This window comes from Nannobrachium achirus (genome assembly GCF_963921795.1).
Source record: "Nannobrachium achirus genome assembly, chromosome: 1".
Lineage (NCBI taxonomy): Eukaryota > Metazoa > Chordata > Actinopteri > Myctophiformes > Myctophidae > Nannobrachium > Nannobrachium achirus.
Genome location: NC_137810.1, coordinates 59,931,819 through 59,944,352, shown reverse-complemented (window position 1 = coordinate 59,944,352; position 12,534 = coordinate 59,931,819). Strand labels below are relative to the sequence as shown.

At 40.3% G+C, this 12,534-nt stretch overlaps 1 protein-coding gene across 1 annotated transcript in view; it reads left to right on the top strand.

Annotated features, from left to right (window-relative positions):
- Positions 1 to 10,450: 10,450 nt before the first annotated feature.
- Positions 10,451 to 12,534, top strand: part of LOC308302077 (myosin-7-like) — a gene marked incomplete at both ends in the record, with an annotated part of 43,095 nt that continues 41,011 nt past the window's right edge. The window contains 2 exons of the mRNA XM_080746263.1: positions 10,451 to 10,651; positions 11,852 to 11,995. Of these exons, the coding sequence (XP_080602389.1) occupies positions 10,451 to 10,651; positions 11,852 to 11,995 (345 nt within the window). The remainder of the gene's footprint in view (positions 10,652 to 11,851; positions 11,996 to 12,534) is intronic.

The window sequence follows — 12,534 nt, the reverse complement described above, 5'->3', positions numbered from 1 at the left end:
AGCCTCAATATTACCATTGCTTTACGTCCGATTTATTTTATTTCATCCCAATAATCTCAGGTCCAAATTAAACAGTCTTTTAAGCCATGCTTCTGTGGAATTTGTACTAAAGGAGGCCGATCATTGCGGACAGAGGAAAAGATGTCAACTTGGGTTGTTTAATTTTCACATTATAGCTACATGTAGACAGTCTATCTATCTACAGTATACATAGGCAGTCTATGGATGGCATTTATCTTGGAATGTGGGCAGTTCAGATTTTACACTATCATCAGATTGTGTTGTGCTGGTATGGTGGGTAAATCATGTCTTGGTACAGCTGCATCTGCTATATAAGCCTGTGATGATTACTGCACAGAGATGATTACTGCTCTGTAGTTAAATTATTTCCGTCTTCTGTTATAAAAAACAGCCATTGCTAAAGATGCATACAAACTCAGTATACCCTGATCAGTATTTCGTCAGCCCCTCGATGTTCAGTGCCTTAAGAACTACAGAAACAAGCATTTCTGTCTGCTTTTCCCACACGGAGAGGACAACAATGAGTGTGTAAATATGTGGTGTCTTAATGTCCCAGCTGCAAATTTTTTTTGTTTGTTGCATTGCCAATGAATGGATGATCAAGATGTCAGGTTGATTTTAAGATGTTATCATTGTAAGCTGCTGATGTGCAAACAATATTTAAAATACTGACGTGGTGTATTATGGTATGTTTGATTGTCACTGCCGATTGTCACCCCTATACTAGGCGAGTATTTTTGCCCTTTTTTCTTAGAAGCAAGCCATAGCATCAACCTGGAAGGAAGAAAGAAAGAAAGAAAGAAAGAAAGAAAGAAAGAAAGAAAGAAAGAAAGAAAGGAAGGAAGAAAGAAAGAAAGAAAGAAACTTTTCAAGTTGAAATAAAGGTTTGAGTTGAACTGAATTACTGAATAACTTAGCCATATTGAATACAGCCATAATACTCGCATATCCCTGTGAGTGATGCACCAGAGGGCTACGGTTGCAGACAACTTTCTGAAGCCTGATTTATGCATGGCAACGCCAAAATACGGAGCAAAAAAGAAACTGAGCAAAAATGAAGCATTAGTCATTAGGCTACATGTCATTGGCTCGTCCCAAACTCCAGTGAAGCCTTGGTGTGGCGTGGGCCAATCTAGTCCATCGTATCTAAGAGGTTGGGTGGTTTGTGTTGGCATGATAAGCTAAAGTGATATCAAATGTATTGTTGTTTGATCCCACTGGCTACGTACAGTATCTAATCAATCAGATCCCAGGTGAATCAATACATCTATTGTTCTGAAAGTGGTTTTATTCTCATCTGTCAACAGTGTCGGCCAACAAAAATGTGGTTTTCACCTTTCAATCAGCCGACACAGTTGTGTGATGAAAACATCTATAGTTGCACATGCAGAATGAAGAGAGGAGAAGGGTTTATCTCTCTTGTATGCAACCTTTTCCCAAATTGCCCCCCTTTGCTTTCTCGGGACTTTAGTGTAACTTTTGTTCTTTGATTAGCCTAAAGGTAATGCATTTTTATCAATAAAACGAATATAAAACAAAGGTAAAAGGCTATTTTGTTAATTTTGTCACACCAGTGTCCGTCAATTGATCAAGGTACCACAAGAGATTTGGTATACCGTAAATAACAACTGTATGCGTGCATCCTACTGCCATAACACACGCACGCACACGCCCGCCCGCACGCACGCACGCCCGCCCGCCCGCCCGCCCGCCCGCACACACACACACACACACACACACACACACACACACACACACACACACACACACACACACACACACACACAACACACACACACACACACACACACACACACACACACACACACACGCACACAGAATATCCAACTGTGTGTGTACTCAACTGTATGTACAGTATATATACTGTATACACGTGTTTTGTGATGCTTTTAGACATTTCAACAGCTTGCGCAACACAGTGACATAAGCGGTTATACTCAATTAGCATTGAGTCATGAGAGTGGCTGCCACAGTCCTGTTACTTATCTTTTTTTTTTTATTACATAAAATAATATATATATATATAGAGAGAGAGAGAGATATAGACATAAAGATATATAGTTATACAATGTATACATATATATTATATATCGTCACTGTCAGGCAGAAAACCTTGTATCTCCAAGTTTCAAATGTTTTTCTTTTTCTTTTTTTTTTTTTTGTAAATTAAAGCCCTACTTCATCATACAATAGTGTCGCACAAAAGTAGTGAAAACAGCCGATCTACAAGCACACAACGCCTCACGGTGCGAGGCGTTGTGTGCTTGTAGACCGGCTATTTTCACTATTATAAATAGTTTTTAAAATAATAACAAAAAAAGGAACGTTTTGAACATACAAGGTTTCCACCCGACAACGACAATATATATGTTCTGTTTTCCAGTGACAGTCTCTTTAAACACCTACAGTAAAAGGTTACCTCTGTTGAGTGCACTATATAAAGAATGGATTATTCTTTCCTCTAACACTGCCAGGACCTGTATACCTTAGGTGGAATTTTTCTGGTACCTGATGTGTGATATTTGTTCCACTACTACTGATCCTCTTTTTTTTACAAGTTAGCATTTCATTAAACTGCATCTGTTTTCAAAACAGTGATATCCAACTTTCTTTTTTTTTAAAGGAGGAAAAAAAGATATATACTATTTTACACCACAGTATGTTGTTAAAATAGATGCTCAGATCAGCTATACTATAATATGATACTGTAATATAGTACAAAATGGAAAATTATCTTTAACCCTGCAAGGCCCACTGTCACTTTTTGGACACATTTATATTTTATCAAAAAAGTGTTTAAATAATGTATGTTCCTGTCCCCCCCCCCCCACCTAAACATCACCATTGGATCCTATTGTTTAGTATTACAATGCCATTGGCCACGGTATTTGCATATGAATACCCTCCACAGAGGCTGACATTCACACAACTTCAAGATCTCTGGACGAACATCTCACTTTTTCACTGAAGCTATTCCTCACAAAAACATTAGTTACATGCCAGTAATATATATATTTTTTGGTGATCATTAGAATGTCTAGAATATGTACATACGTATGTTATTATTGTGAAAGATATCCCCCAAATGTAAATTAGAGCATGATTTATGATTCATGGCTATAAAACCTTACAAAAGGGATAGTTCACTTTCAAAAAAACCTTTGATAATTTTACCGTCTAATCAGGCTTTTATGAACACCCTGGTCAGTTTTTAATTTGCATGAGTCAATATTTAGATATTTGATGTAAATGTTACCAGGCCCTCCAGGCCCAGGGCCTCTCCCCACACACACCCATTGTAACTTCAAACTTCATTTTAACCATGATAGATTCATTAAAAACATCCATTAGTGACTCATACACTACCCTCCTAATACGTGAGCAGGCCGTGTTTTTTCGATAAATGTTTTCATTTATTTTTAAGAATTATTTTTTGTATTTCATTTTTTCCATTTTCCCAAAGAATTATCAAAAACAAATGAAAAAAGTTAGCGAAAAAACACGGCCTGCTGCTCACGTATTAGGGGGTAGTATGAGTAACCAGAAAGAATAATGTGTGTTTTTAATGCATCTATCAGAGTTAAAATGGAGTTTGAAGTTACAATGGGTGTGTGTGTGTGGAGAAAAGCCCATAAGCCGTTTCCCTGTTGAAAGTGGAATATCCCTTTAAGTTTGATGTGATGGACAAACTGCACTCAAAGTCATCTGTGAGCCATTCTATGTTGATTTATGCCACTGAAGATTGAGTGTCTGTCAGGTTCCCCAGCATGCTTCATGGTGAAAATAATATCTTAATGTGCAGACAGAATGACAGGCAAACAGATTAAAACCCATTTAGACCTGAACACATTATGACGCAATATTTTATGCTTTAACTATTGAAAAATAGCAGATATACAAGCTCACAGCGCGGCACCGAGTGCCGCGCTGCAAGCTTGTAGATCTGCTATTTTTGAAAAAGTCTTGAAAATGTGTGCAAATCTTTGAATAGATGTATTTTCAAAGCGAACGTTTGTAACTCAAATTTTGCTTCTGGGTGGTCCCTGGAACTAGATATTTTGAAATGGGGTTCCGTGGTCAAATAAATATCACTTTGGGGGTCCTTCACATGAAAAGGTTTGAGCACCACTGACATAGTAGTCTCTCAAGAACAGACTAACTGAGCTCCTGTTGAAGTGAAAAGGACCTTTTCTTTGACGATGGCTGGCCAGATCGCTGACATAGAAACATAGGTTTTTTTCCAAAAACCTTAGAAGGATTCAAAAGACACTTATAGAATCGGGTCAAAATTCTAATTTTCACGATTTTTCTAAAATAGCAGATCTACAAGCTCGCAGCGCAGCACTCGGTGCCGCGCTGTGAGCTTGTATATCTGCTATTTTCAATATTTAAAGCATAAAATATTGCGTCATAATGTGTTCAGGCCTAAATGGGTTAAGTAAGCTATGTTAACACCGCGTCGCTGCTATCTTGGACAGGGCTCTCGCTCAACATCAACATCAACAGGATTTACCTGGATGAGGGTATCAGGGGTTAAGGAGCATTCAGTGCTCTCTCCGCTATGGCTGGATAATGGCCTAACTAAATCTTGCCCAAATACGGAGTTCCACGCAGCTCCAGACATATTTATGACCAGGCCCATATGTGCACACATAAACATCAAAGGGGGCCCCTGCGCTTCTATCTGTCTGTAATAAGTGCCCTCTCCAGACCAAAAATGCAGTTTTTACTATGGTGAAAGAAATGCGAATGCCCTCTTTCCATGCCATGCATACATAAAGGCAGCATTCAAGACTAAAGAGTCCAAACTCCAAACTCTCCTGAACTTCAATGCAGCATCTTATGTTTAAAGAATTGCCCTCCCTGTGTAGAAATCCATGCTGTTACGCCACATCTCCAGTATTCACTTGATTAGGCCTATGCTTAGTTCAGTGTACACGTCTCAATGCGTCGCGTTGAGACGTGTTGTGAGCTTGGAGGTCTGCTCAACATTTTCACCAAAAGGCCCCCTGCAAGCCAAATGATAGCATCCTCCGGTGACTCCAGTGACGTTCAGAACTAGGCCAGATCACAGCCCATATGGGGATGATCTTGACGTCATTACCAGGACGTCATATAGACTTTTTAGTTTGACAGGATTGTTGATATTGTTTGTAATGTTAGTTGACATATGAGCATATAAGGTTATATTCTGGGACAGGGGCAGGATTTATGTTGGTTGAAATCAGGCGATGTTCAAGTTTGACTTGATCTGGCCCCCAATCGAGACGTCACCGATTAGTCCAGGTCCTGACCGTGCATGCTGGGCCCTTTTACAAATGTCAGCCCCTGCCTCTGATATTCTCTCCCTGTTTATGACATAACCCTCTTGCCAAATATGGTTCCACTGACAGTTCAGTGGCTCAGCGGGATGGTGGATCATGGGATTATGATTGGACTGTTGTAACTCACTGTGTCATGGGCTGAGTCAGTCCACTCTCTCTCCCGTCTGCAGATGGTCCAAAACCCAGCTGTCAGACCAGGGGCGTCAATTGGGTATGGCAGGGGTATGCAGCTGCCATACCCTGGGTCTCGGGGGGGAAATAAAAGTTACTTTTAAATAATAAATCCATGAATGTCTCTTTGTCTATCTGCGCTGGTTATTATGTTGTTAAATTACAATAAAATAACTACAAATGCAAAATTTAACAACATGGTCACTTTAACAAGGTATTATAATTATATTTTCCCCATCTTGACAAAATGGTATATTCCCAGGTTCCGCAGGTCAGCTACAGGTGCAATTCATTATTGTTAATTGTGTCACATTTACTAACATGACAAGTTTAGCTGCACTTGAACAACCATTCCAGGCTGCCATATCCAGCCCAAGAAACCATAGAAACGGGGAAAAAATAGAATGTATAAATGAATGTATCGTGCCTGTTGCTAAGGTATGGCAACATGACTGGTGTCTTGCACGTGCGCGAAGCAAGACACGAGTCATGTTGCCATACCTTAGCTTTTTCTGAACTGACGCCACTGTGCCAGACCTTTGACTGTAACTATAGGAACCGGCCTTGCGCTGCCACAGCACATTTGTGATCTGGTTTCTGCACCCCCTGCACCCAGGGTACTTATAGGTCATCTTCCCAAATGCTCCTTTGCCAAAACGAAAGGTGACTTTCTGTTATTGCTACCACACTCTTGGAACAATCTTCCATTGCACATTAAGTCCAACTCAGGGGTCATGAATATGTCCATATACGGACAAACGTGTCCGTGGCAAGATTAGGTTTTGTCTGTGGCAAATTCTATATTTTCTTTTTTACACACCATTATAACCACACACACACACACACACACACACACACACACACACACACACACACACACACACACACACACACACACACACACACACACACACACACACTCAGTGTGAATGGCAGGTTCACCCTTGCATTCATTCAGAGACTTGCTCACATCATGAACTATATGCGTCTCATGCACCCAACAGCACAGCACTAGGCCTACATGTCATCATACACCCGCTCTAAACGACCGCTTTGGAAGCCAGCTTTTTGTGGTATCCTGTTGATGATAGTGGGCCAGATGTTTGTTACAGATGTAACGCCCTGACATCACTGTGATGTCAGGGGAACCACACTAACAGAATCCCTTTTATGCCCATTTATGGCGTTCCCTGATGTCATCAATATTAAGCCCATATCTAACAGGACTTCATATGAGAATGCCCATACATGGAGGCCACATCGGCCACATAGAACACTAACAGAATCCATATATGGCCAAGACAGCCCATATCTGTCTGGCCAGATGGCCAAGACATGGCGCGACCTCGCCCCTTTAGGGCAAGGTCGTTTGGCGCCCTGAGGCGCCATACTAGTTTAAAATTGTATTTGTGATGATCATGTCGTAGGCTACATGGGCGTCCTTGAAAAAACAAACGTTATATATGTGACATATGATTTTATTTCAGGATCAATAGAGACATCAATCAATCAATCAATCAATCAATCAATCAATCAATCAATCAATCAATCAATCAGTTGATTCCTTATTCCATAATGCATGTGGCCTAAATGGATTCACATGCAGGCCACTTCATTGTTGAAAGGAGTGGGCATGCAGATGCTACAAGTGTACAGAGAAGACTTTGAAGTATGCTCCGCTATGAGGATTATGTTATCTTTGTCCTCAAGGATAGGGAAAAGGAAACAATACCACGCCAACACATTGATGGGGTGTAGAGCTGAGCTGACGTTTAGCTGGGGATGAACAATGGATCAGACAGCTGCAGCTGTCTGCATCTTTAAGAACTGAAGCCCGATTTATACTTCATGGAATGAAGCATTTAGCATTAGAAGGACCACTGTGATTCACACATTTGATCAAAAACACAAACAAAGGGCCTATACGGGTCCAGGCACATCCCACATAGGCTCTGACGCCTGACAGCGTGTCGCAGGTTCGAGTCCCGATCGAATCCCGGCGACCTTTGCCAGCGTGTCACTCCCCATCTCTCTCCCCATTTCCAGTCAGTCTACTGTCTTATCAATAAAGGCATAAAAGCCCCAAAACAAATCTAAAGAAAAAGAAAAAAAGAAGCTAGCCTTTCTTTGTGACCACAGTTTTGATAGATAAAGATAAATCACTACCAATAAATCACTACCATGACACTACCATATAGGGATTTGATGAGCGGAATACATACCATACATATTTGAGAAGGAAATATTGCGGTTTCAGTATACATATGAACTTAAATTAGATTAGTTTAAAATGACACATTTTGTAAAGGCTTTTACAATGGAACTATACAGTATGATGTCTGGAACAAAGGTCGTGCTCTGAAATATATAAAAGCATCACAAAACCATCTTAACCCATTTAGACCTGGAACGCTGTGTCACTTTAGATTTTAATCACTTTAAACATTATTTTATACTTTGGCTATTCAAAAATAGCAGATGTACAAGCAACATAGCGGGCACCGAGTGCTGCGCTATGAGCTTTTAGATCTGCTTTTTTTTAAGTGTGAGATTATGAAAATCTTTGAATATATGTATTTTTTAAGCAAACATTTGTAACTCAAATCTTTGCCTCTGGGGGTCCCTGGAACAACATATTTGGAGATGGGGGTCTGCTGCTGAAATACACAAAACTGTGCGTGTCCTTGACATGAAAAAGTTTGAGAACCGATGATCATAGAAAAATACATTTTTAGAATCAGCCTCAGGTTATCAGGTTAAAGGAGACTCTAAAATAGGAAGCAGAACAACGGGTGACGTTCTAACCTCCACTCGCTGCCCTCCTGTCCTTAACCATAGGTCATGGTGTCTATAGCCATACTGGTCCAAGATGTACCCACACCTCCAGCATCCAAAACAGAACTGCCAATGGATTTATGACTTCTTTCCAAATACAGGTCAATGGATAGCCTTTATATACAGACAGCGACAGAGCTGTGGGGACACAGAACGCCATCTGAAAGGTAAGAGGAAACAGGTAGTAAGCTGGAGAGACCTTTATATACAGACAGCGACAGAGCTGTGGGGACACAGAACGCCATCTGAAAGGTAAGAGGAAACAGGTAGTAAGCTGGAGAGACAAGACCACGTTGACCAATAGTTGTATGCTGACTCTGACCCCTAAGGACCCTTTCTAGGGAGGGTTCATGTGGCGTTTTTGCCGTGTCACTGTTCTATTTTCTTTTTTTTTTAGCACTGACCAATGGACACTTTGCACTTTTGGGGTTGTGTTGGTTGTATTTTGCTTGTGTTTGACAGGGGAGATACTTGTGTAGCACGGACTAACATTGACTGTTTGGACACTTTTTGTTTGACACTGCATTGATTAGTTGTGCTTTAAGTTTTGCTATTTGTGTTCTGATGTGACACTTATAAGTGTTGACTTCCTTTCGACACTTTATGTATATATTCTTCTTTATTGTGCCTTGCTTTTTTCCCCCACTGTACACATCAGTACTTATTTCTTTCTTTCTTTTCATTCTTCTCTGTAACCTTGTAACCTTAAACTTCTTTGCTGCCTCTGGGCGACTGATTTCCCCCCTTGGGATAATAAAGGCATTGATCTATCAATTGTGAATATCAAATGTAATGTGTTGTATTGCATTGCATTGTACCACTTCATTTCTTTATATTTGCTCACAGTTTCTTTCCCGGAGAGAACCAACATCCAGGTAATCCAACTGGGCTCGCAAAGCAAGGCAAGTCACCTTTTGTTGCGTCATAGTATAACTTTCTGTTCAGCCGCCTTTGATACCTATCTGCTGAGTGATTTATTGAAACAAAGCTTTCAGAGGATATAGTGTGGTAGTAACAAGGCCAGGGAATGTTGAAACCACCCTGTGAGGCTGCAAGTGAAACAGCTCTTTAAATGTCCAGAACAGCGTGAGACTGATACCACTTGGCTTGACTATCGGGCTAGACAGAATAATGGACTCAACAGAAGTCCAGTGTATTTTAAGTAAATCAAACACCTCATGTTGTAGGCAGTAGTAATAACACATTTGAAATGCTAGTTCTGTCACGCTATAGTTCTCATCATCACCTCCATTCTAATTGACTTGTTCATTTTTAATGTCTGACTTCAAATGATCACCATTATGACGTTGCTAATTATAAGCCGTTGACATCCATTGTGCGTTGGTGTACAACACATGTATTTATTTATTTGATTGTTATTTCTGTGACACTGAGAAGTCTTGTGATTGCATCTAAAAGTAGTTGTGATATCAAGTAATGGAGAAGCCATTTGGAGGTTGGTTCATCGCCATGCTGGCTTGTGGTGGACATTGTTGTTACATTTTTATTTTTGCCATGGACATAGTGTATACAACTAGCCCTAAATGACCATTACAGGTCTGTAACTCTGAGTGTGTACAAATGTAACCAAATGGACCTGTACATGTCCAAATGGACCTGTACATGTCCATTTGTCCATTTGTACACCCTCAGAGTTATCGGTAATAAAAAGGGGAAAAAAAGGTTTGGGAACCAGTGTCATCCTTATTCTGAAGAAAACCTAACATTCAGTAATTGGGTCTTATGATCAAAATACAGAAGAACATTACGGTGTAAGGATCTCCTGTGAGGAGAAAAAAGCAGTTTCAAAAACTTTTGGGTGACAAGTTTTCCTCCAATCAGGATAGAGTGGGGCCTTCCTCCAATCATGGCCGAGTGGGGGCGGGCCTTACGCGCACCAAGGCCCGCCCCCACTTGATCATGATTGGAGGAAGGCCCCCGCCTGTCACCTACCGTACATGAAAACTGAAACTTAAAAACTTGAAACTTAAAAAAATGTGAGTACTTCTTCTACTGCTGGTGTTTAGGTGTTGTCTCTGTGGAAACTGTTTGCAGGTTAAACACCTAAAATCGCAGCCATGGGGGACGCTCACATGATGGAGTTCGGCATCGCTGCTCAGTTCCTGAGGAAGTCGGACAGGGAGCGCCTGGAGGCCCAGACCCGTGTGTTCGACATGAAGAAGGAGTGCTTTGTGCCCGACCCAGATGTGGAGTACGTCAAGGCTTCTATCCTCTTTAGAGACAGAGACAAAGCCACTGTGGAGACCGAGTTTGGAAAAGTAAGTGTGCCATTATAGGCCAGTGTGGTCCTTAAAGGTGATACACCATGCATTTAAAAAGTATTTATGTCATATTGTTTATGTCCCAAAAACGTTTTTCAAAAGGTTTGAGGCTAAATTACCACTCCTGAATAGAGAGCCTCTCTCATTTTTGAATGGCTCTCAGAGCATTTTCAGCTGCAGTACCACCTTTGGCCTGATTATTATTATTATTATTTTTTTTTTTTGAAAAAATAATTGTTTTGAAAAAATAATTGTTTTGAAAAAAAAAAACATTTTGAAAAAAAAATAATAATAATAACTTTAAAAACGGCCGTCGCTGACGTCAGCGACGGAAGCAAATCTGGACATCCTGTTTTGAGAACCCGTGGGATGCTTTTAACCTCCGCCTTCCCAAAACCAGAGAAAGACACAACGGTCAGAAATGGGACTTTGTGAGGATAGAAGGTGCTAGTGGGACCCCAAAAAAAGGTTTTAAAATAGGAAAAGTTAAATTTCATGGTGTATCACCTTTAACCTTTTCAGGCTGCGACCCCCCAAATAATCATGGTTGAACAGGGAAGAGTTGCGGCATTACATTTGGTATAACACGTTCTATTGTGAAAATTGGATGTCCCATGGCATGCATTATTATATGTGCATATGTGGAAGCACGTCCACCCACTAGGTGATTTTATAATGGGCAGCTGCCCTCATTTATACATGACGTATAGCCTATGGTCCCCAAATTATTTTGGGGGGTCCCCAGATGATTAACTTATTATGTGCATGTATATATTTTCACAATTTTCACAATTTCTGCATATAATATTTGACAATTTGGACAATATTTAACATGTCCTTAAATTGTCACTTTAGAAATGTGCAGATACCCTCTATACACTTAAACTTTATGTTGGTTTGTTTACAGTTGAGTGAGAAAACAATGTTGCATGCTGCTGTCCGCTGCAAGTTGATGATGTCATTTTGTTAGATGTTGTTTGATGCTCGTATTAGCCTTCTGAAGTATTATTCAGTTTCTATAGACATGCTAATAACATTCCTTAGGGATTCATGTATTAAGCCATTTTTGGCTTATTATCCAGGCATCCTTTTAACATTGTAACCATACAGAGGTCACACTAATATTTATTCAAAGATTTGACTAATGGTTGGAGTTAAGGTACGACCATAAGAAACAGCCTTAATTTCTTCCCCCAGACGATCAGCCATAAGCTGGAGAACATCCATCCCCAGAACCCGCCAAAGTACGATAAGATTGAAGACATGGCGATGTTCACCTTCCTCCATGAGCCTGCCGTGCTGTTTAACCTCAAAGAGCGTTACGCAGCCTGGATGATCTACGTGAGTCATTGTTTAACCTTAAAAGACGACTTCGCCACTACTCCAGTACATGCACTTAGTCGGGGAGCCACAAGCCCAAAAGCTCAAAGAAAAGGGTTTAACATGTGACGTCATGACATACTTTTTATTTTTGTTGTTTCTATTCATTTGGTCATTAAGGTACACAGAATGAGAGGCCTGCTCTGCCGGAAACATTGCGAAAAAAGTTATGGCCATTTGTATATTCACTGTCCCATGGACTTCGCTATACAGAAGAGAAAAAAAATACATCTGCTTTAAGTAGCATGTGAGGGGTCAAACTAGGGGTTCTTCATGATTCTGAATACATTGCAAGCATTTGTTTTGCATGAAAAAATATTCCTTGGGCTAAAAACGGGCCCAGAAAACTGTGAAAAGTGATAAGTCATCACTTTCTTTTGATGAGTCATCACTTTTCACAGTTTTCCTAGTTTGACGACCCCTCACAGCAGATTTATTTTTCTTTTGTTTAATAATTGTCTTTTCCTGTATAGACCCATTTCTTGTTTACAAACATTGAG